Source organism: Schistocerca piceifrons, chromosome X (genome assembly GCF_021461385.2).
Source record: "Schistocerca piceifrons isolate TAMUIC-IGC-003096 chromosome X, iqSchPice1.1, whole genome shotgun sequence".
Taxonomy (NCBI): domain Eukaryota; kingdom Metazoa; phylum Arthropoda; class Insecta; order Orthoptera; family Acrididae; genus Schistocerca; species Schistocerca piceifrons.
In genome coordinates this window covers 922,875,410-922,900,288 of record NC_060149.1, presented here as the reverse complement: position 1 = coordinate 922,900,288, position 24,879 = coordinate 922,875,410, and the positions used below count along the sequence as shown (strand labels likewise).

Sequence of the window (24,879 nt, the reverse complement as noted above, 5' to 3'; positions counted from 1 at the left end):
TTTGCTACGTGTACCTGCTCATTTATCCATTTCCATTTATCTCGCCTCATCCTCATTTTCACTCCTTTGTTTGCCTCCTTTTATTCTTTATGCACTTTGATGTTCTGTGCCCTTGTATTACAAAAATTTAACTTTTGTTGTAGTTCTTTTTTGCAGCTAATTTCATTCCACATTTCATTAGCAATCCATTCATTCCTTTTATGTGTCTTAAATTCTAATATGTTCTTTCCAACATCTAAATGACTGTCTTTGTTTTTGCCAACCTGTTTCAATTCCTTTCTGTATAAAGTTTTTGTCAAAGAGGACATTTTGTAGTTCAAGGGCAGATCATTTTTTTGCTATTGGTCGTTTAACCTTACCACATCTATTTTCTTGCTCCTGTGATTGTGTTTGGTTCTACTTGCCAGTATCGTCAATCTGAACTCATCCAAAACTAAGTGGTGGTCACTTCCAACATCCGCCCCTCTCTTGTTTCTGACATTCAACAGAGAGTGTCAAAACTTATGGCTTACAGCTATGTGATATGTTTGAGTTTCAATAACATGATCTGACAAGAACCACATTATCTTATGGCAGTTGTGATGTGGAAACAGTGTGCCTTCAGTGACTGAAGTCATGCTCAGTGCTCATATCTATCAGCAGTTCACCATTTGCATTTCTATTGCCAGTGCTGTTAACACTCATGATGTGTTCACACCCTTCATTTTATGAACCAACTTTTGTGTTCAAGTCTTCCATTAAAATTTTTATGTCTCTACAATTAGTTTGTCCAAGGATTCCATTTAGCTCTGTATAAAATGTATCTCTTAATTCTTCTTCAGTCATGTCAGTATGTGCATAGCATTGAATTACTGTGATATTTTGCACATTTGTTCTAGAGAATGCAGTTATTGTCTTTTCTGATACTAATTTCCTCGCCAGTAACCTTCTTTTGCAGTTTTTAGATAGTACGAGCCCTACACTATTCCTGTGCATTGTATCTTCACCTGTGTGTCCCACATACAGCAGCACTCCACCATTTTGTGATTGAACTTCCCCAGATTCTGGCTGCTCCAGTCTACAGTTCTCCATCTATTTTTCAACCTGACTTAACCTTCCTGCCTCTCTCTGTGTTCTTACATTCCAAAATCCAATAAGGGTTTTCCTTTTCAGGCCTAAGGTCATATCCTTAAAATCCATCTGGCTATTTCTCCTTTTAGTATCTGTGATTTGAATTGTTTGTGGTGTGGGTTATCAGCCCACAGCCTCCTCCCCCCCCCCCCCCCCCCACCTGGCTCCGAGTGTTCTGGTGGGGCTGCCACCTCATGACCCATACAGGGCCTTACCCCTTTGATAGCTTGTCTTCACTTTGACTGTGGAATGCTATCCATCCCTCCATAGTGAAGCCTATGTGCATCACCGGCATCTTGGTTACTGAGGATCTTCTGCTGCCCACATTAGGGTACTGTGCCTGCTGCCACACAGTCACAGAGAGGAAAAGGAAGGGACAGGTTACTAGGCAGGATGTTGTGAGACATACTTTCTCTGGATCCTCTGTGGAGACCTGACAAGCTTGGGAGGCCTGCCAGCAGTTGAACTACTGCTGATATAGCCCTCCACTTCATTGGAACACAAAAACCCCCTCACGTATAGGGACAGTGTTTCATTAAGTCGATGTCTCCTGAGGGGGATCTCTTAGAGACATTATATAATAAAAGTCAGATTGCTTTTAAGTAGGTTAGTGTTTTTATTGTGATGGATCCATTTCGGCTAGATTGCCACCTTCAGACCATGTGCGAAAGCTTTTTATTATAATGTCGGTTAACGCATTTTCAGACATACAAATTTTGTTGTTACACCCATATTCCATCAGTGGTCACTGTCGCAAAACAGTTTATAATGTAAGAGTCCTAAATCTACACTATGTTGTAACAGGATACAGAGTGACAGCAACCACTGACGGTATATGGATGCGAGTACAAAATTTGTTTATCTGAAAATATGATAACCAACATTATAATAAAAGAAAATATTATGTAACGTTCACAGATGGTCTGAAGATGGCATTCTACTGAAAATGAATCCATCACAATAAAAACACTATCCTTCTTAACAACAATGTTGATCTTATTACATAATAAACAGCTTACGTACTTTTTTCTGTCTGTCTCATTTTTATTTGACTGCCCTGTTTACTATACTCCTAATAAAACATAAAAAAACTCTAGTTAATGTTTTGGTTGCTGACGTTCAGAGCACATGTAAATAGTATATTATATTGACTCACTATATAATATACTATTTACATGTGCTCTGAACGTCAGCAACCAAAACATTAGCTAGAGTATTTTTATGTTTTATGTATATTATATCGACTCACTCCCCCCCCATGAACCATGGACCTTGGCGTTGGTGGGGAGGCTTGCGTGCCTCAGCGATACAGATAGCCGTACCGTAGGTGCAACCACAACGGAGGGGTATCTGTTGAGAGGCCAGACAAACGTGGGGTTCCTGAAGAGGGGCAGCAGCCTTTTCAGTAGTTGCAAGGGCAACAGTCTGGATGATTGACTGATCTAGCCTTGTAACAATAACCAAAACGGCCTTGCTGTGCTGGTACTGCGAACGGCTGAAAGCAAGGGGAAACTACAGCCGTAATTTTTCCCGAGGGCATGCAGCTTTACTGTATGATTACATGATGATGGCGTCCTTTTGGGTAAAATATTCCGGAGGTAAAATAGTCCCCCATTCGGATCTCCGGGCGGGGACTACTCAAGAGGATGTCGTTATCAGGAGAAAGAAAACTGGTGTTCTACGGATCGGAGCGTGGAATGTCAGATCCCTTAACCGGGCAGGTAGGTTAGAAAATTTAAAAAGGGAAATGGATAGGTTGAAGTTAGATATAGTGGGAATTAGTGAAGTTCGGTGGCAGGAGGAACAAGACTTCTGCTCAGGTGACTACAGGGTTATAAACACAAAATCAAATAGGGGTAATGCAGGAGTAGGTTTAGTAATGAATAGGAAAATAGGAATGCGGGTAAGCTACTACAAACAGCATAGTGAACGCATTATTGTGGCCAAGATAGATACGAAGCCCACACCTACTACAGTAGTACAAGTTTATATGCCAACTAGCTCTGCAGATGACGAAGAAATTGAAGAAATGTATGATGAAATAAAAGAAATTATTCAGATTGTGAAGGGAGACGAAAATTTAATAGTCATGGGTGACTGGAATTCGAGAGTAGGAAAAGGGAGAGAAGGAAACATAGTAGGTGAATATGGATTGGGGGACAGAAATGAAAGAGGAAGCCGCCTGGTAGAATTTTGCACAGAGCACAACATAATCATAACTAACACTTGGTTTAAGAATCATGAAAGAAGGTTGTATACATGGAAGAACCCTGGAGATACTAAAAGGTATCAGATAGATTATATAATGGTAAGACAGAGATTTAGGAACCAGGTTGTAAATTGTAAGACATTTCCAGGGGCAGATGTGGACTCTGACCACAATCTATTGGTTATGACCTGTAGATTAAAACTGAAGAAACTGCAAAAAGGTGGGAATTTAAGGAGATGGGACCTGGATAAACTAAAAGAACCAGAGGTTGTACAGAGATTCAGGGAGAGCATAAGGGAGCAATTGACAGGAATGGGGGAAATAAATACAGCAGAAGAAGAATGGGTAGCTTTGAGGGATGAAGTAGTGAAGGCAGCAGAGGATCAAGTAGGTAAAAAGACGAGGGCTAGTAGAAATCCTTGGGTAACAGAAGAAATATTGAATTTAATTGATGAAAGGAGAAAATATAAAAATGCAGTAAGTGAAACAGGCAAAAAGGAATACAAACATCTCAAAAATGAGATCGACAGGAAGTGCAAAATGGCTAAGCAGGGATGGCTAGAGGACAAATGTAAGGATGTAGAGGCCTATCTCACTAGGGGTAAGATAGATACTGCCTACAGGAAAATTAAAGAGACCTTTGGAGATAAGAGAACGACTTGTATGAATATCAAGAGCTCAGATGGAAACCCACTTCTAAGCAAACAAGGGAAAGCAGAAAGGTGGAAGGAGTATATAGAGGGTCTATACAAGAGCGATGTGCTTGAGGACAATATTATGGAAATGGAAGAGGATGTAGATGAAGATGAAATGGGAGATACGATACTGCGTGAAGAGTTTGACAGAGCACTGAAAGACCTGAGTCAAAACAAGGCCCCCGGAGTAGACAATATTCCATTGGAACTACTGACGGCCGTGGGAGAGCCAGTCATGACAAAACTCTACCATCTGGTGAGCAAGATGTATGAAACAGGCGAAATACCCTCAGACTTCAAGAAGAATATAATAATTCCAATCCCAAAGAAAACAGGTGTTGACAGATGTGAAAATTACCGAACTATCAGCTTAATAAGTCACAGCTGCAAAATACTAACACGAATTCTTTACAGACGAATGGAAAAACTAGTAGAAGCCAACCTCGGGGAAGATCAGTTTGGATTCCGTAGAAACACTGGAACACGTGAGGCAATACTGACCTTACGACTTATCTTAGAAGAAAGATTAAGGAAAGGGAAACCTACGTTTCTAGCATTTGTAGACTTAGAGAAAGCTTTTGACAATGTTGACTGGAATACTCTCTTTCAAATTCTAAAGGTGGCAGGGGTAAAATACAGGGAGCGAAAGGCTATTTACAATTTGTACAGAAACCAGATGGCAGTTATAAGAGTCGAGGGACACGAAAGGGAAGCTGTGGTTGGGAAGGGGGTAAGACAGGGTTGTAGCCTCTCCCCGATGTTGTTCAATCTGTATATTGAGCAAGCAGTAAAGGAAACAAAAGAAAAATTCAGAGTAGGTATTAAAATTCATGGAGAAGAAATAAAAACTTTGAGGTTCGCCAATGACATTGTAATTCTGTCAGAGACAGCAAAGGACTTGGAAGAGCAGTTGAATGGAATGGACAGTGTCTTGAAAGGAGGATATAAGATGAACATCAACAAAAGCAAAACAAGGATAATGGAATGTAGTCTAATTAAGTCGGGTGATGCTGAGGGAATTAGATTAGGAAATGAGGCACTTAAAGTAGTAAAGGAGTTTTGCTATTTGGGGAGCAAAATAACTGATGATGGTCGAAGTAGAGAGGATATAAAATGTAGGCTGGCAATGGCAAGGAAAGCGTTTCTGAAGAAGAGAAATTTGTTAACATCCAGTATTGATTTAAGTGTTAGGAAGTCATTTCTGAAAGTATTTGTATGGAGTGTAGCCATGTATGGAAGTGAAACATGGACGATAAATAGTTTGGACAAGAAGAGAATAGAAGCTTTCGAAATGTGGTGCTACAGAAGAATGCTGAAGATTAGATGGGTAGATCACATAACTAATGAGGAAGTATTGAATAGGATTGGGGAGAAGAGGAGTTTGTGGCACAACTTGACCAGAAGAAGGGATCGGTTGGTAGGACATGTTCTGAGGCATCAAGGGATCACCAATTTAGTATTGGAGGGCAGCGTGGAGGGTAAAAATCGTAGAGGGAGACCAAGAGATGAATACACTAAGCAGATTCAGAAGGATGTAGGTTGCAGCAGGTACTGGGAGATGAAAAAGCTTGCACAGGATAGAGTAGCATGGAGAGCTGCATCAAACCAGTCTCAGGACTGAAGACCACAACAACAACATCGACTCACTACCATGAAGTTTCTCTTTGTGGTAATATGAGATACACTCAAACAGGTACTTATATTAATATAGGAATTTCTCTGTATGATCTGCACTAGACCAGCAATTTTGTCTGGTCTGTGGTTGGAATCATGAACAATGGTGGTAAAATTTAGGCTCATCCTGCACACCTGACAGCACACACTCTCTGACAGCCAGTGAGCATTCAGTAGTGTATTGAGCAGTCTGCTATGAACCTCACAGCCATTGCAAACATTAAACATGATCATAGCGAGTTACTTAGGGAATTTTATTCCATTTGTTGCAAGTCATTATGCCTGACGATGGTGGTGAGTGACAAATTCTACATAAGCAAACAAAAGACATAACTTCACGGATACACACTTTCTTCAAGTGCAGAGCCCCTCTACGTGCATACCCCAACTATCGCTTGGAACCAGCAACACTCAATACCTGTCGGTGCCTTGACCTGCACAAACTGCCATCATTCATGAAGCAGGTTGTAGTAACATCTTACTGCTTACAGATCTGAGCACGTCTCTTATATTTACACAAAGATCCACTGATGCTTCTTTAGTACTCCTCTGCCCAACTCAGTCCATTGTTCCATTTCTGGGTCACAGAGCTATTCCTTCTTTCTTGTACTCTGGGCTTGTATGCTGGCCTCTGTCACCTTTCCGTTTTCTACGTCATACTCTGCAAACCATCTAATAGTGTGTGGTGGAGGTTACTTCTGTTCCACTCATGAATGAAGTGTGGGAAGAATGATTGTCAGTAAGCTTCTGTATTGGCTGTAATTTCTTTAATTTTCTCACGGTGGAGATTATGCGAGATGTATGTGGGAGGAAGTAATATGTCTTCTGACTCTTCTCGGAAAGTGCATTCTCGAAATTTCAGTAGTAAACCTCTCCGTGGTGCACAATGACTGACTGTGACATATGCCTATGGAGTTTGTTGAATAGCTCAGTAATGCTTTTGTACCAACTAAATGATCCCGTGATGAAACGTGCCATTCTTCGGTGGATATCCTCCATCTCCTCTATCAGTTCTACCTGGTGAGGATCTCGTATTGATGAACACTATTCAAGAATCGTGGATAAATGTGAAGAGTTCCTGGTACATGTCAACAGCATTAACAGTAGTACCCAGTTCACTATGGTGGTAGAAAAAGATGATACCTTTCCTTCCTTGACTTCCTCATCCATAGCAAATTAAATGGGTTCTGAAATGGATGCCTTTGATCACCGAATAAGTGAAGTAATCTCAAGTGAGAATCCCATGAAGACTATCAACAAAGAGAAGGCAAAGAATTTGTGTTTTTCTCTTTCTGCAGGTCTGTGTTGTGTAAGATTTGCCACTTGTTGAAGATGCAAAATCAAATTGATCTTCAGGCCTCCATAAAAAATTCAGCAATTACTGAGACCAGTTACATATCTGTCAGGTCTCAGAGCACCTGGATTCAATGAGATACCTTGAGAGTGTGGCCAGTCTTACATCGGGCAAACAGTGCACACTGTAGAAAAATGCGGGAACGAACAAGAGAGGTTTTATCACACTATCCTGAAAAATCTGCTTTAGCTGAGTATGCTCTAGAAAACAGCCACTGGATAAAATTTGAGGATACCTCGGTAGTGGTTCGCACTACTTGCTTCTTGGACAGTGCAATTAAAGAACCCATTGACATAAAAATCACTGCCAACACTCTTAATAGAGATGACAGCCTACAGCTCAGCATGGGATTCAGCAGTCGTGTGACTGAAGCTGAAGCTGGCACATTGAATGCGGACTCACCATATGTCCATATTGTTGATTCCACAAGCATCAGTGACATCATAGACAGCAGCTACAGTGTATGGCTCGATGCACAAGAGCAGTTCATTATTGCAAGCTCACAGAATCAGTTTCTTATGCATTATAGCAGCACTGCAGGAGTAAAACTGCAAATTCTCCACAAGGATGCAGTAAGAGAATTATGCTTGCCAGCCACTGCTACTTTGCAGCGATGTCAACAATCATTGTGTGGGAGTGTTTTCTTGGTTCACAAAAAGAATTTGACATGGTGCCCCACTGCAGACTGTTAACAAAGATACATACATATGGAATAGGTTCCCAGACATGTGAGTGGCTTAAAGAGTTCTTAAGTAATAGAACTCAGTGTGTTGTCCTTGATGCTGAGTGTTCATCAGAGACAAAGGGTATCATCAGGAGTACCACAGGGAAGTGTGATAGGACAACTGTTATCTTCTGTATAGATAAATTACCTGGTGGAAAGGATGGGCAGCAATTTGCATTTGTTTGCTGATGATGCTGTAGTGTACAGGAAGTTGTCAAAGTTTAGCGACTGTAGGAGGACACAAGATGACTTAGACAAAAGTTGTAGTTAGTGTCATGAATGGCAGCTAGCTCCAAATGTAGGTAAATGTAAGTTAATGCAATGAATGGGAAAAACAAATCTGTAAAGTTCAAATACGGTATTAGTAGTGTCCTACTTGACACAGTAATGTCCTTTAAATACTTGGGTGTAACATTAAAGAGCAGTATGAAGTGGAATGAGCCTGTAAGGATTGTGGTAGGGAAGGCGAATGGTCAACTTTGATTTTTTGGGAGAAATTTGGGAAAGTGTGGCTCATCTATAAAAGAGGCCACATATAGGACGCTATTGTGACCTATTTCTGAGTACTGCTTGAGTGTTTGGGATGCACACCAGGTTGGACTGAAAAAAGACATCAAAGCAATTCAGCACAGGCTGCTAGATATGTTACCGGCAGGTTCGAACAACATATAAGTATTACGGAGGTGTTTCAGGAACTCAAATGGGAATCCCTGGAGAGAAGACAATGTTCTTTCTGGGGAACACTGTTGAAAAAATATAAAGAACTGGCATTTGAAACTGACTGCGGGACAATTCTACACCAGCCAACATATGTTTTGCATAAGGATCACAAAGATAAGGTATGAGAAATTAGGGCTCGTATGGAGGTGTATGGACAGTCATTTTTTCCTCACTCTTTTTGTGAGTGGAACAAGAAAGAAAATGACTAGTAGTGGTACAGGGTACCCCCCACCATGCACCGTATGGTGGCTTGCGGAGTATGTTGTCCAGTGCACACGTTTTCAACCCTAGCAATAGCTGATGTCAACCTACCATGAATGCAACTGGCTTGGATGTGGAATTATTATTAAAGAAGTGAAGAAACAGTGTGAAATATGAAACACGTATCACAAGTAGTACCATTATAAGATTAAGAAGAAAGCCAGATGACTTCAAATTTGTGATATTTTCATCTTCTCTTATCCCTTACAGACCCTCTGGCTACAATTGTGTACATTAATGTTTGCTGTGTATTAGCTGCAACAGAAATATTTTTGCTCAATGGAAACCTCATGTACACTTTTGTGAGTGGTCAATCATTTCAACATGCACAACTGCTGCCACCTGTTGGTCATAACTATAAAAATATCAACAAGTGAATGTAGCAGTACACACCAACTTGTGGCCACCAGAATACACAGAAGTGCTTGGTTAGTTATATTCCACTGTGTAACTGAATGTGATTATTATTATTGTTATTTTGCATGGTAATTGTTGAATGATCAGTTTATTTATTACAGCAATGAATATTTCAAAATTAATCATTTCAGTCCATAAAAAGTAGTGAAATTTTGAAAACGGGTACATATATGTGTATTAACCTTGCATCTAAAATCATTAAAAAATCACTTAAGAACATTGGAGCATAAAGAAAAATTTTCCTTCCTTCAGAAAAAACATGTCTAAAAGGGTTCAGTATATAAACATATCACAAACGCTCCCCTCCACAGGCATGAACTTACAAGTGAGATGCTGTGTTTCTTAATGTATTGATAAACAAAAGAAGGAAACCCTGCCTCCTTTCTACTGCCTAAGTCCACACTGAATGTCTTCCAATCTACTAAAACTGCGCAATTATCAATGTGATGTCGCCTTGTGTTTACTGAAATGATTTCTGACACTTCGAATGTGTGGCTGTTTCTCCCTTATGTGTATTGAGCTTATAAGGGTGTACCATCAGCAGTCCACCAGCAGTCATTCTATTCGGCAGTGGCCAAGGAATACTTGCTCAAAAGTTAATGGCAATTTAATCACTTGACATGGCTGGAAGCCCGAGAACATTTTATTCTACATGGATTTAGTTTTAATTTTTATAAATATGTTTGTTAGAGTGTGTAAAGCTCCAAAGAAAACAAAATGAATCCAAGCTACTCACAACTTCTAATATTTCTAAATATTCACACTATGTGTTTTTACGAGGTCTGTTCAAAACATTCAGGAACATTCGTAATTTTGTGCCAGTGGTGTGTTGAAGTGAAATGTGGTTGGCATCCCTGCACATACTAATGTTTAATTTGTAACAGCCAGAAGTTTCAGTGTTGTATGTCCATTAGTTATTGTTCAGTGCTGTATTGAGTAGAACATTGTGTCGCACAGTTAGCAAATTTCGAGATGGCAGAATTAGGGGAGCAATGCCTATGCATTAAATTTTGCGGAAACTCAAGAAGACCATTACAGAGACACGCCAAATGATGCAGGAAGCCTACGGTGATGGGTGTTTAAGCTGTGTTAATTGTTACAGATGGTTCACACAGTTAAAAAATGGCTGTATGGAAGTCAAAGATGAGAACAAAATTGTGCATGCCAATCGAAGAGTGACTGTCCGAGAGATTGCAGAAGAATGTAATATTTCAAACAATTTCAAACAGGATGGAATGTAACAATACCAGAGAAGGAAAGTTGCCACTCACCTTATAACGGAGATGCTGAGTCGATAAAAAGTTTCACACAATCATAGCTTTTGGCCATTAAGGCCTTTGTCAGCAGTAGATACACATACACACATGCAGACACACACTCACACAAACGCAACTTGCACACACGTCTGCAGTCTCAGAGAGCTGAAACTACACTGCGAGCAGCAGCACCAGTTTATGATGGGAGTGGCGGCTGGGCGGGTGAGGAGGAGGCTGGGGCAGGTAGGGGGAGGGATAGTATGGTTGGAGTGGCGGACAGTGAAGTGTTGCAGTTTAGATGGAGGGCAGGAGAGAAGGTGCGGAGGGGGGTAAGTAGTGGAAAGGAGAGAAATAAAAATAAAAAGAAATTAAAAGACTGGGTGTGGTGGTGAAATGACTGCTGTGTAGTGCTGGAATGGGAACAGGGGGGGGCTGGATGGGTGAGGACAGTGACTATCGATGGTTGAGGCCAGGAGGGTTACGGGAACGTAGGATATATTGCAGGGAAAGTTCCCACCTGTGCAATTCAGAAAAGCTGGTGTTGGTGGGAAGGATCCATAGGGCACATGCTGTGAAGCAGTCATTGAGATGAGGGGTATCATGTTTGGCAGCCTGTTCAGCAACAGGGTGGTCCACTTGTATTTTGGCCACAGTTTATCGGTGGCCGTTCATGCGCACAGACAACTTGTTGGTTGTCATGCTTACATAGAATGCAGCACAGTGGTTGCAGCTTAGCTTGTAAATCACATGACTGGTTTCACAGGTAGCCCTGCCTTTGATGGGATAGATGATGATAGTGACTGGACTGGAGTAGGTGATGGTAAGCGGATGTATGGGACAGGTCTTGCATCTAGGTCTATTACAGGGGTATCAGCCATGAGGTAAGGGATTGGGAGCAGGGGTTGTGTAAGGATGGATCAGTATATTGTGTAGGTTCGGTGGACGGTGGGATACCATGGTAGGAGGGGTGGGAAGGATAGTGGGTAGGACATTTCTCATTTCAGGGCATGATGAGAGGTAATCGAAACCCTGGCGGAGAATTTAATTTGGTTGCTCCAGTCCTGGATGGTACTGAGTTAAGAGGGGAAGCTCCTTTGTGGCAGAACTGTGGGACTTTGGGAAGTGGTGGGAGACTGGAAAGATAAGACACGGGAGATTTGTTTTTGTACAAGGATGGGAGGTTAATTACGGTCAGTGAAGGCTTCAGTGAGACACTCGTTATATTTAGAGGAGGACTGCTCGTCACTGCAGATGCGACGACCATGGGTGGCTAGGCTGTATGGAAGGGACTTCTTGGTATGGAATGGGTGGCAGCTGTTGAAGTGGAGGTATTGCTGGTGTTCGGTAGGTTTGATATGGACGGAGGTACTGATGTAGCCATCTCTGAGGTTGGAGGTCAACATCTACATATACACATTCCTCCAGAACCTCAACAACTTCTCCCCCATTTGCTTCACCTGGTCATACCCAACCTAACAAGCCACCTTCCTAGATGTTGACCTCCACCTCAGAGATGGCTACATCAGTACCTCCGTCCATATCAAACCTGCTAACCACCAGCAGTACCTCCACTTCGACAGCTGCCACCCATTCCATACCAAGGAGTCCCTTCCGTACAGCCTAGCCACCCGTGGTCGTTGCATCTGCAGTGATGAGCAGTCCTCTAAATGTTCCGAGGGTTTCACTGAAGCCTTCACTGACCGTAATTATCTTCCCTCCTTATACAAAAACAAATCTCCCGTGCCTTATCTTTCCAGTCTCTCACCACCTCCCAAAGTCCCACAGTCCGGCCACGGAGGAGCTTCCCCTTGTAACTCAGTACCATCCGGGACTGGAACAAGTGAACTACATTCTCCGCCAGGGTTTCGATTACCTCTCATTGTGCCCTGAAATGAGGAATGTCCTACCCACTATCCTTCCCACCCATCCTACCGTGGTATTCCGCCGTCCACCGAACCTACGCAATATACTTGTCCATCCTTACACAACCCCTGCTCCCAATCTCTTACCTCACGGCTCATACACCTGTAGTAGACCTAGATGCAAGACCTGTCCCATACATCCTCCTACCACCACCTACTCCAGTCCGGTCACTAACATCACCTATCCCAGGGCTACCTGTGAAACCAGTCATGTGATTTACAAGCTAAGCTGCAACCACTGTGTTGCATTCTATGTAGGCATGACAACCAACAAGCTGTATGTCCGCATGAATGACCACCGACAAATTGTGGCAAAAAAACAATTGGACCACCCTGTTGCTGAACACGCTGCAAAACATGATACCCCTCATCTCAATGACTGCTTCACAGCATGTGCCATATGGATCCTTCCTACCAACACCAGCTCTAATGAATTGTGCAGGTGGGAACTTTCCCTGCAATACATCCTACGTTCCCCCCAGGGGATCCACAACTCTTTTGTGGATACGTGCGTAGCGAGCACGGGGCCCCGAGCTAATGTGGCCTTCCTTCCTTTCCGGGCTGCATACCTTCCCTTTCCGCATCCTTCCCCATCCCCTGTCTTCACCCCCCCCCCCCTCACCTCTGGCTCCTTCCTTCACTTTCTCCCCCTCTGGGAGTATGGTTTGCGCCTACGTCCGGAGACGGACGCTTGTAAATGTACCGCATTCTTCTTCTTCCTTGCTTGTATGTCTTCTTCCTTCCTTTGTCCTTCTCCTTTCCTTACCTCTTCTCTTTACCCTTTTCTCCGCTGCGGCGTTTGAGACCCCCTCTTCTTTCCTTTCCCTTTCTCTTTCTTCCTCTCTGTGCGTGTCTGAAGGCCGACCCACGCACTTCCATGCGTAGCCGGTGATGGGGTAACGCGTAATTCCCCGCCCCGGGTAGACAGGTAGGACACGTACGTACACCCTGGTAAAGGCCAGGCCCAGGGAGGGGTGATTACCCGAGCTGATACCTTCCGAAAGTGCCGATTGGTCCCTCCGTCCGTTTGCCGGGAGGTGTGACCTGAGGTGTGAACAATCACCTAAGGCGGGTGTGCCCTCGGTGAGGGCCCCCACAAGGGAGGAGCGCGCCATCGGAGACGCCGGTAATCATGGGGGATTCTTCCGCAATGGTTTCCTCACCTTCCACTATGTCTGCTCACAAACGTAAGTTCACTGAGTCTCAGCCACAGACGGTTCTTCCATCGTTGCCACAGTTCCTTGTTGTTTCTCGGTCTGACGAAGGTCACGACTTTTCCACGGTCAACCCTTTCATTATTCAGAAAGGTGTCGACGCAATTGCGGGTCCTGTAAAGTCTTGTTCCAGATTACGGAATGGCACCCTGTTGTTGGAAACACACAGTGCCCTCCAGGCTCAAAAATTGCTGCGTACTTCTCTGCTCCACACCTTCCCTGTCCGGGTGGAACCGCACCGTACCTTAAATTCCTCGCGTGGAGTCGTTTATACACGCTCCCTCGATGGATTGTCTGACGAAGAAATTCAGCACTACCTGTCTGACCAGGGCGTCACCGCTGTTCGTCGGGTTATGAAAAGGGTTGACTCGAACATCATTCCAACCCGCACTGTCTTCTTGACATTTGACAAAGTTCAACTCCCATCAAAAATCAAAGCAGGCTATGAGATAATTTCCGTTCGCCCTTATGTCCCAAACCCTACGCGTTGCTATCGATGTCAGCGGTTCAATCACACCAGCCGGTCCTGTTCCAATCCGGCCAAATGTGTTACGTGTGGCAAGGATGCCCATGAGGGTGCTTGTCCACCTCCATCCCCACACTGCATCAACTGTATGGGTGACCACGCTGCTTCCTCTCGAGATTGCCCCGTTTTTAAGGATGAAAAGCTCATCCAGGAAATAAGAGTGAAGGAAAAGGTGTCGACCTTTGCTGCTCGAAAGTTACTCGCCAGTCGACAGCCCACCGTGCCTCAGAAAGGAAAATACAGCACTGTCCTTGCTTTTCCTCGGCCAACAAAGGAGGCGGCCACGCAGACTTCCGACCTCACATTTAGTACCACGGTCGTCAGATCGACCAGCGCAAAGATCGCCCGTTCCACCTCACCACTTTCGCCTGCCCACTCTATGGCTCACCCTTCGTCGGGTTCTGCTAAATCTCGAGCCCAAAAGTCAGACGCCAAGTCTTCGAAAAAAGAGCATTCTCGTGAAGAGTTTTTACGTACTGCAACTTCACAACCATCGGTTCCTCCTTCATCTAAACATCATACCTCCAAGAAGGCTACGAAGAAACACAGTTCCTCTCCTTCTCCGCCAAGGCGTGTCCCAACTACAGCACCACCTGGCGGAAATCGCCCTCGGCCATCTTCCGTGTCGCCGAGGCGCACTGCTGGTGGCCGGTCAACTGGCCGATCGTTGGTGGCAGGAGCTGCTCCTGACCAACCTATGGATCAGGATCTTCTACCTTCGACTGAATGCCATTCCATGCTGTCGGTCGCAAGCTCTGAGCAGTCGTTGAGTTGACAGCACCCTTGGTCACGTTTCTCCATTTTCTGTTCACCCTATGTCCATTATCCACTGGAATATCCGCGGCATTCGCGCCAATCGGGATGAATTGTCGATCCTCTTACGATCCTACTCGCCGGTCATCTTCTGTCTTCAGGAAACAAAGCTGCGTCCCCATGACCGCTTTGTTCTCCCTCATTTTCAGTCCGTCCGATATGACCTCCGCTCTGTTGAAGGCACTCCAGCCCATGGAGGACTCATGATTCTGCTCCATGATACTCTCCATTATCACCCAATTCCCTTAAACAGTTCCTTCCAAGCTGTCGCCGTCCGTCTTTCCCTTTCTGGATACACGTTCTCTCTATGTACGGTATACATTCCATCGTCTACACCACTGGCACGAGCTGATCTCCTTCATCTTCTTGATCAGTTTCCACCCCCCTATTTGCTGGTTGGGGACTTCAATGCCCACCACCCGCTTTGGGGATCTCCACATCCTTGTCCACGTGGCTCACTATTGCTAGACGTCTTCCACCAAGCGGATCTAGTCTGCCTCAACACTGGGGTCCCCACGTTTTTGTCTGCCTCCACGGCAAATTTATCTCATTTGGACCTTGCGGTCGGTACTGTTCCGCTAGCCCGGCGCTTCGAATGGTTCGCCCTTGATGATACACACTCGAGTAACCACTTTCCATGTGTCCTTCGACTGCAGCCTCAACTGCCATATCTGCGCTCGCGACGCTGGAAGTTTGCCCAAGCCGATTGGACACTTTTTTCGTCTCTAGCGACATTCGATGACCGTCGCTTTCCCAGCGTCGACGATGAGGTCACACATTTTACCGACGTTATTCTCACAGCTGCGGAACGTTCAATACCACGCACCTCCGAATTGCCTGGGCGCCCCCCAGTTCCTTGGTGGAACGAGGCATGCCGTGACGCAATACGTGAGCAGCGACGTGCTCTTCGCATTTTCCGTCACCATCCAACTTTGGCCAACTGTATCCGATATAAGCAGCTCCGTGCGCGATGCCGTCGCGTCATCCGCGATAGCAAGAAGGCAAGCTGGCAATTCTTTATTAGCTCATTTAACACCTTCACTCCCTCCTCGGAAGTTTGGAGTCGGCTTCGACGGTTCTCAGGCGCGCCTAGTTTCTCCCCGGTCTCTGGGCTCACTGTCGCGCATGATACCTTAGTGGACCCCGTCGCAATTTCTAACTCATTGGGTCAGCACTTTGCTGAGATTTCGAGCTCTTCAAATTACCCGCCAGCGTTTCTCCCGAAGAAACGTGAAGCGGAAGTGCGACATCTTGCTTTCTCCTCTCAAAATCGCGAAAGCAACAATACTGTTTTCTCCATGCGCGAACTCCAACATGCACTCTCTTCTTCTCGCTCCTCCGCCCCAGGACCGGATGGTATCCATGTCCAAATGTTGCTGCATTTATCCACCCATAGCCTGCGCTACCTCCTTCGCCTTTATAATCGAATTTGTACCGACAGTACCTTTCCCAGGCGATGGCGGGAAGCTATTGTCGTTCCCGTTCCGAAACCTGGAAAGGACAAACATCTCCCCTCTAGCTATTGCCCCATTTCTCTCACGAGTAGTGTCTGTAAGGTTTTGGAGCGTATGGTGAATTACCGTTTAGCTTGGTGGCTGGAATCCCGTAGTCTTTTAACACCAGCCCAATGCGGATTCCGACAACATCGTTCTGCCGTTGACCATCTTGTTGCTCTCTCCACTTATATCATGAACAATTTCCTCCGGAAACGCCAAACGGTAGCAATATTTTTTGATCTGGAGAGAGCATACGATACCTGTTGGAGGACAGGCATCCTCCGCACACTGTTCTCTTGGGGCTTTCGAGGCCGGCTGCCCCTTTTTCTTCGCGAATTTATGGCAGAGCGCACATTTAGGGTGCGGGTGAACACTACTCTATCCCGTATTTTCTCCCAAGAAAACGGGGTACCCCAGGGCTCCGTGCTGAGTGTTGTACTGTTTGCCATTGCCATTAATCCAATTATGGATTGTCTCCTTCCTGATGTCTCGGGCTCCCTCTTTGTGGACGATTTTGCGATCTACTACAGCTCTCAACGGACCAGCCTTCTTGAAAGACGTCTTCAAGGATGTCTCGATCGCCTCCACTCGTGGAGCATCGAAACCGGCTTCCGTTTCTCACCCAGTAAGACCGTTTGTGTTAATTTTTGGTGACGTAAGGAGTTTCTTCCGCCCTCCTTACATCTAGGTCCTGTCAACCTTCCGTTCTCCGACGTCGCTAAATTCTTGGGTCTTATGTTTGACAGAAAACTGTGCTGGTCCTCCCACGTTTCCTATCTTTCGGCTCGCTGTCTGCGTTCCCTTAACACCCTCCGTGTCCTGAATGGCACCTCTTGGGGAGCGGACCGAGTGGTCCTTCTCCGCCTCTATCGCGCCTTAGTGCGCTCGAAATTGGATTATGGAAGCATAGTCTACTCCTCTGCTCGGCCGTCTATTCTTCGGCGTCTCGACTCTATCCACCACCGTGGATTACGTTTAGTGTCTGGAGCTTTTTACACCAGCCCTGTGGAAAGCCTTTATGCTGAGACTGCTGAACCTCCGCTATCCAATCGGCGGGCAGTCCTTCTGAGTCGTTATGCTAGCCATTTGTCTTCCATGCCTGCTAATCCAGCCCATGACCTTTTTTTCGACGCCTCCCTTGATGTCGGGTATGCAGGCCGCTCCTCCTCCCTACTACCCCCGGGAGTCCGCTTCCGTCAACTGCTCCATTCTCTTTCCTTCCGCTTTCCTAAAACCTTCTTGACAACTTGGGGTACAGCACCGCCTTGGCTCCGTCCCCGGATCGACTTGCTCAGAGACCTATGTCAATTTCCCAAGGATGGTACCCCTACACTTGTTTACCGTCGGGCATTTGCTGCTCTATGTGCACAAATGACAGAAGCCACATTTATTTACACCGATGGCTCGAAAACATCGTTAGGCGTAGGGAGTGCCTATATTGTTGGCGACACCCCAAATCACTTTCGGCTTCCCAACCAGTGTTCGGTTTATACTGCGGAGCTTTACGGTATTCTCCAGGCTGTCCACTACATCCGCCGCCATCAGCGGATACAGTACGTAATCTGCTCAGATTCTCTCAGCTCTCTCCTAAGTCCCCAAGCTCTTTACCCTGTGCACCCTCTGGTCCACCGGATTCAGGACTGTCTGCGCTTGCTCCACCTGGGGGGCGTCTCAGTGGCGTTCCTCTGGCTCCCAGGACACGCTGGTATCTGTGGAAATGAGGCGGCCGATATAGCGGTCAAGGCTGCAGTCTCTCTTCCTCGGCCAGCTATTCAGTCTCTTCCGTTTACCGATCTACGGAGCGGTTTATGTCGCCAAGTTGCTCATTTATGGCATGCGCATTGGTCAACACTTCCCCATAATAAATTGCGGGAAGTGAAAGCCCTTCCTTGCGCATGGACCTCTTCCTCCCGATCGCGTCGTCGGGAGGAGGTAATTTTAGCTAGACTCCGGATAGGGCACTGTCTTTTTAGTCATCGACATCTTTTAAGCGGTGATCCTCCCCCACTCTGTCCCCACTGCTCTCAGCCGTGGACGGTCAGACACCTTTTAATTGAATGCCCCTATTTTAATCCGTTACGCTCCCGTCTACAGCTATCGCCTGATCTATCGTCGATTTTAGCAGATGACACGCGCTCAGCTGACCGCGTTCTACAGTTTATTAGTGACAGTGAAATGACGTCAGTCATTTGAAGCTTTTTTTTTGAGGGGACAACCAACCCCTTTCTATAGTGGATTTTTAAGCATTCCTTCTGCCTTTAGTTTCTCAAATTTTATGACTTTGTTCCCATTGCTGCTGATTTTAAATTTCGTTTTTTTCCTGTTTTCTACGTCACGGGCTGGGCGCTAATGACCATAGAAGTTTTGCGCCCTAAAAAAAAAAAAAAAAAAAAAAAAAAAAAATCCTACGTTCCCGTAATCCTCCTGGCCTCAACCTTCGGTAGTCACTGTCCTCAACCCTCCAGGCCCCTCCCTGTTCCCGTTCCAGCACTACACAGCCGTCATTTCACCATCACACCCAGTCTTTTAATTTATTTTTATTTCTCTTCTTTCCACTACTTACCCCCTCCCCCCTTTGCACCTTCTCTCCTGCCCTCCGTCTAAAATGCAACACTTCACTGTCCACCACTCCTACCATACTATCCCTCCCCCTCCCCACCCCAGTCTCCTTCTTACCCCCACCCAGTCGCCACTCCCATCATGCCCCATCATGCACTGGTCCTGCTGCTTGCAGTGTAGTTTCAGCTCGTCGTGTGTGTGTGTGTGTGTGTGTGTGTGTGTGTGTGCGTGTGTGTGTGTGTGCATGTGTGTGTGTGTCTGCTATATGGTGAGTGGCAACTTTCCTTCTCTGGTAATGTAACATGTCAGTTAGGATCATGTTACGAAATTCTAACACAGCATCTTGGAATGCATCATGTTGCCACCATGTTCATCCCATAGTGCATGAGTCAAGATCAGAATGACCTTTGCCTCACAACCTGTGAAGAGCTTTTTCATCACGCAAATGAGAACAAGATGTTCCTTAAGAGAATCATAACTCGTAATGAGGTGTGGGTCTACAGTTATGAATTTGAAACCAAGGTTCAATCTTCACAATAGGTCGGGAAAAGTTCTCCAAAAAAAAAAAAAAAAAAAAAAAAAAAAAGCTTGTTAGGTCAGGCCAAATGCAAAGGCAGGCATGCTGATAGTTTTCTTTGAATTTGAAGGATTAGTTTATCATGAATTTGTGCCACAGGGACAAACTGTTAATCGATAGTATTATCAGACATTTTGCAATTCCTGAGAGAAAATATGAGAAGGAAATGGCCTGAAACGCAGCAAGACAATTCATGGGTTTTTCATCATGATAACACACCTGCACATTCAGCGCTGTTGGTGCGTGACTATTGCACAAAAAATGAAATCACTGTGCTGGCTAATCCTCTGTATTCACTGGGTGTGGCCCCTGTGAATGTGTTTTATATTTCAAAAGTTGAAAACCCCTTCGAAAGAACAATAGACGAAATAAAATAAAATTCACAGATGGTGCTTCACATGTTGCAGCAAGAGGCGTACCAAGACTGCTTCCAGATACCATGCACAATAAGTAAAAGCTAAGCATAGAAAAATTTTGTGGAAGAAGTTCCAGAAATTTTTGAACAGACCTCGCATTTGATAAGACACTACTTTTCAGAGTCTCTTTAACAGAATCTGGTTTTATGTGCATTAATATTGTTTGTAACTTGTAGTGAATGTTTTAATATCTGTGTTCAAATACCAGTTTCCTTTATTTATATTTAAGGTTCAGTATGCTTTGAAACATTTTCGTGATGTTGTTGGCAAAAACAAGCTTGAAGTTCTGCCGGGAAATGGGACTGTGGTATTAGAGACTGTAACAACCATCCATAGTATGCTCAAAATGTACGTCCTCAATGAACAAAGGTATGTATATCTGTTGTTTGTTTTGCGTTCTCACATAATCTGTCATGATATATGGATTTACACTTAAGACTGACTGAACAACTTTTGCAGTTCAGCTTTGGTTTCTGCAACAAACCAAGTATATCAAAGTCTTGCCAAACTCATTAAACTCTGTGATGATGTTCTGCTACAAGGAGAGAAAGCTTTAAATAAAGAAAATGTGAATGAAGTTATCCATCTTGTTGAAGAAGCAGTCCAGGTAATTCCAAAACAATGTTCCTGCACTGTGCCATCTCAATATATCATTTTTCCCCCTTAATCTAACATATATTTTTGCTTTTTGAAGCTCAATAGTTTGTATACTCATCAGATAAACTATCAGCTTTTCACCTGATAAACATTTCGTAGTTAAGTAAATGAAATTTTTTGTAGATTAGGCAATGAAGATTAGTTCATATACGCTTGGTGACAAGCAAACATTACAATATTTGTTGTTACATATTTGAATTTTTAACAAGTCCTGATGCTGACTGCTTGATTACTGACAAAACTGCATGCTGTGTTGTCTCCAAATGTATTTCATAATACTAATGTGGAAATTATTAGAGGCAACATTAGAGGGAAGTTAATGATAATTTCTTTAAATATTTTTGTTCCAGTACCTTTAGCTTACATTATCAGAACATAATAAAAACGAAAAAAACCATTTTCCATCCCGGAAAGCATAATAATTTCATGAAAAATTTTGGAGTGTGTTGGAATTTAATTGTGCAATTGAACAAGTAAAGATTTTTAAGTATCAGAATCTCTCTTCTGTCCCATTTGCTAAGCCATTTCAATGCTTTAAAGACAGCAATCCCTTGTTTATGCATCCCAAAAACTACTATATCACCTGTAGAAAATGAGTAATAAAGTTTCTTATGTTTGTATATGACAGTAGATAAAAATGTGAACACAAACATTTTAGCTTCTTTGCACTGTATGGCACACATCTTACGTATAAACATAATACATTCCAGCAATATTATATTTGCAATACTTTCACTATTTTTAATTGGCCCCTCCAATTTTTAATTACATTTCCTCATCATTTCAGCACTTGGTAACACTAGCCCAGGATCAGATAGCCCATAGAGAAAGCAGTACAAAAGCTACAACTAATCATATAACTCATCGTGGGCCTCTGTTGGATCGAGCATCAAATTATGGTTTGGGAGGAACTGACTTTCCACAGCGTAGCTCATTGCCTGATATTCCTCTTACTCCAAGAGAGCGACAGATATTAGAGCAGACATCTACTTCTGTCACAGACAGGCATGGAATAAGTTCTGTACCACATTCACAGAGCTCAGAGTCCATATTGAATGATACTAGTCCACCACCAAAACCACCTCTGCCAACAAGGTAGTGTGACTTTTCCTCTGCCATTTATATATATAAACTGTTTATGCAATTAACTGATGTATTCTTGAGTGTCCAATTTTTAAATATAATTTTTATGCTTTCCACCCATTTTACACATGCCTGTGCTTATGTATCACAGATGTAGATAAGATACATCGTTTTCCTGGTAATGTGTTTTATTCTTAGCACATGACATAGGTGTTTCAGACTAAAAAACTGGATTCTGTGGCCTATGTCAATTAGAAACAAGCAAATTCAGCAAATTTCATTATTTACGCCTTAGAAAATAGTTGGTTCTCAAAGTAATTCTGTGTCATGTGCTGACAGTGCATGACCACTGTATTTGAAATAACTCTAATTGTTATAGTACAAAGTCTTTTGTAGCAGTTTTAGACAGAATTTTTATTTACAAATTCATCTTTAGATGGAAAATGTATCAGTTTGTAACTCATGACATTAGTATGTGTACATAAGGGCTTAGGGAAAACAAATAACTACACAAAATTAAATCATACTTGAAGCCTCAAATTCTTGAAATTATTGTTGCAGTTTCTGAAAAATCCCAGCATTACATGTTTGTTCTAAAAATGATATTTTTGAATCTACCAAAACTGCTATCAGTAGTTTTTGTATTTCCACAACTAGTTCCAATCTTTGATCACTGCCACATGTGGTGTCCACATTTCAAGTAAAGCAGATATGTGAAATGTAAAATTTAGTATGTATACATATTACTGAGATTACTAATAAAGCTGCACATTGTCATTTTGCTTCTGAACTTACTTAAATGCACAACTCTGTACAAACACATTAGAAGAGCACAGGAAAAGAATGTGCTTTGTCCACATTATTAAATTGTCCAGCAGAGCAGTTTTAAAGTTTGGAACTGAAATTCATGGATACTGATTCACAAAATCAATGAATACAAAAGTCGTAATGGAAGGACATGTTATAGACATTAAATTTAATATAAATTGATTCCTTAAAAATTTAAATTGTGATTTTATTGGCATAATATTTAAAGTAATGTCATGCATTTCAAGGAAAAATTGTGCATAGCTGAATGCACGATATTGCTAGTAAAATTGTATTTTTTGTTAAACATTATGTGTCAGATTATTTTGTAATGAAAACAATGTTTGAAACAATAAAGATACTTCCAGATAAGCAGGTTCTCTATGCCATTTTAACTTCATGTGATAAAGTGGTAAAAAGAATAAAACATATCATTTTGTTCCAACATTGACTTGTCAGCCTAGTGTAAAACATTTATGTAAATCACTCTAGCTTCTTGTCTATTATAATTATTGTTATTATTACATAAAATTTTAAAAATATTTTTATATTTTACCTATGTAAGCAGGGGATGGATATTCTCCAGAGTGCTGCTCTTGAAGTCACAGTGAAACTGTCACCACCGATAAAATCCAAGCTCCATTGTAAATTAATCAGTGTTGACTGAGGTAGTGACTTTTTTTGTGATGACTACCTCTCTAATGGACCATGTTGGCAAATGACATTTCCTCAAATATTTATTCTTCAGAAATTACTCCCAATTTTGTATCACCACAACATCAAGAGGCATAGGTTTACATCAAACTTAACCATGATTCACACCCAACCCATTGTTAGAACTTCTCTAACAATGTAAGTTACATTCAAAGTCTCTAAAAGCTTCAGTTTACTCACAAGATAGTTAAGGTACCTTTATAGACCGTAATTCTTGTTCTGCTCTGAGCATGAATCACAAAAGCTTACAGATGTTTGACTTTCTTGTGCAGTAATTGTGCACAAAGTGATTTAAAAGAAAACAACTTCACTGCTCCCTTTTCTTCCTGTAACTTTAGTATAAGTGTAGAACATTGAAGTTGCATTTGAAAGCTGATGGATATTGAAAGAGTGGGCAGACAACTGCCATCTGTAATAGACATCATTAGTACTTATGTTTGGTAGGCAAACTTTTTTTTGGTAGTCCGTGCAGATTGCTTTTGTTTCATTAGACTTTTGGCTTTTCAAACAAGAAGTGCTCTTTCTGGACTTTGTGTACTTTCTGGTCAGTGGTGATCTTATTGATTTCTTTCAAGACTTGTTTCTTCATGTCATCGATATAACATTGCATTCAGCACCTTCATCTCAGCAGTGTAATTACTGCAGGTTGAGTATGTATCATTCCTTTGATACCCAAAAGCTATATTGAATTTAGTGTTGAATACTCTTATATGCATTTCATATGGAATGTTAAAATTCAAGTATTTTTCATGGATCAATTCATGCAGTTTTTCTACCAAAAGTTCCCCTGGGAGATACAAATTTTTAGTCTTTATCTATGTTGTAATGTCTTGATCTACCCTTAAATAAATGAATATGATCATAAACAGCCATTCCTACTTCTTCCTTAATTTTCCATGGCCTATTTCCATGCTTATCCATTCCAGCACGAAGTGTCTTGCCCAGTTTCAAAAGTTTCAGAACTGTCATTAATCACCACCTAGTTATTCCAGGTACTGCCCAGAAGGCTTTTCCTTTTATAGGAATGTGCAGTGTCGTCACCTTTCACTCTTACTCTGTTGCTGAAATTACACTCTGAGGTGTGCTTCATCTTCATTCTTCCTTGATCACCTTTTATGAAATGTAAGTAGTGTTATGAGACCTTTCAGATATAATAATTGTTCATGTCAGTCTAATATATCACCAAATTTTCATGTAATATTTGATCTTTCTTCAGCACTTACTACCTCAAAACAAATCAACCTACAGTTGCAGTTTTCTCCTAGTTCATGCCACTGAATCTTTAATGTCTTCATGACTGTATTCATTCACCTTCATAATTGCCTTTCCCTAACACTATTAGAATCTGAAGGTCTCTGTCTTTCATCCTCAGATGGAGTACTCATCATTCAATATAAATAATAATCCTACTCGCAAAACAATCAATTTTTGACAAGCTATTGTAATTGGACAGATAAAAAAATCTACTCTCCAAGTGGTGGCAGAATACACACATAAAAGATGGTTATAACTAGGCAAGCTTCTTCAGGCAGAAGGGTTGAAGGGGAAGGAAGGGGGATGAGGAAAAGTATTAGAGAGGTCTAGGAAAAGGAGTACATTTCAGGAAGGTCACCCAGAACCTTGGGTCAGGAGAGACTTTCCAGACAGGGTAATAAGGAAAGAATTTCCAGACAGG

The 24,879-nt window shown here is 42.8% G+C and overlaps 1 protein-coding gene across 1 annotated transcript in view; it reads left to right on the top strand.

Moving 5' to 3' along the window:
* Nucleotides 1-24,879, top strand: part of LOC124721732 (guanine nucleotide-releasing factor 2) — a 387,271-nt gene that overhangs the window by 227,300 nt on the left and 135,092 nt on the right. Inside the window, exons 3-5 of the mRNA XM_047246831.1 lie at nt 20,173-20,312; nt 20,403-20,550; nt 21,388-21,695. Coding sequence (XP_047102787.1) covers nt 20,173-20,312; nt 20,403-20,550; nt 21,388-21,695 — 596 coding nt within the window. The remainder of the gene's footprint in view (nt 1-20,172; nt 20,313-20,402; nt 20,551-21,387; nt 21,696-24,879) is intronic.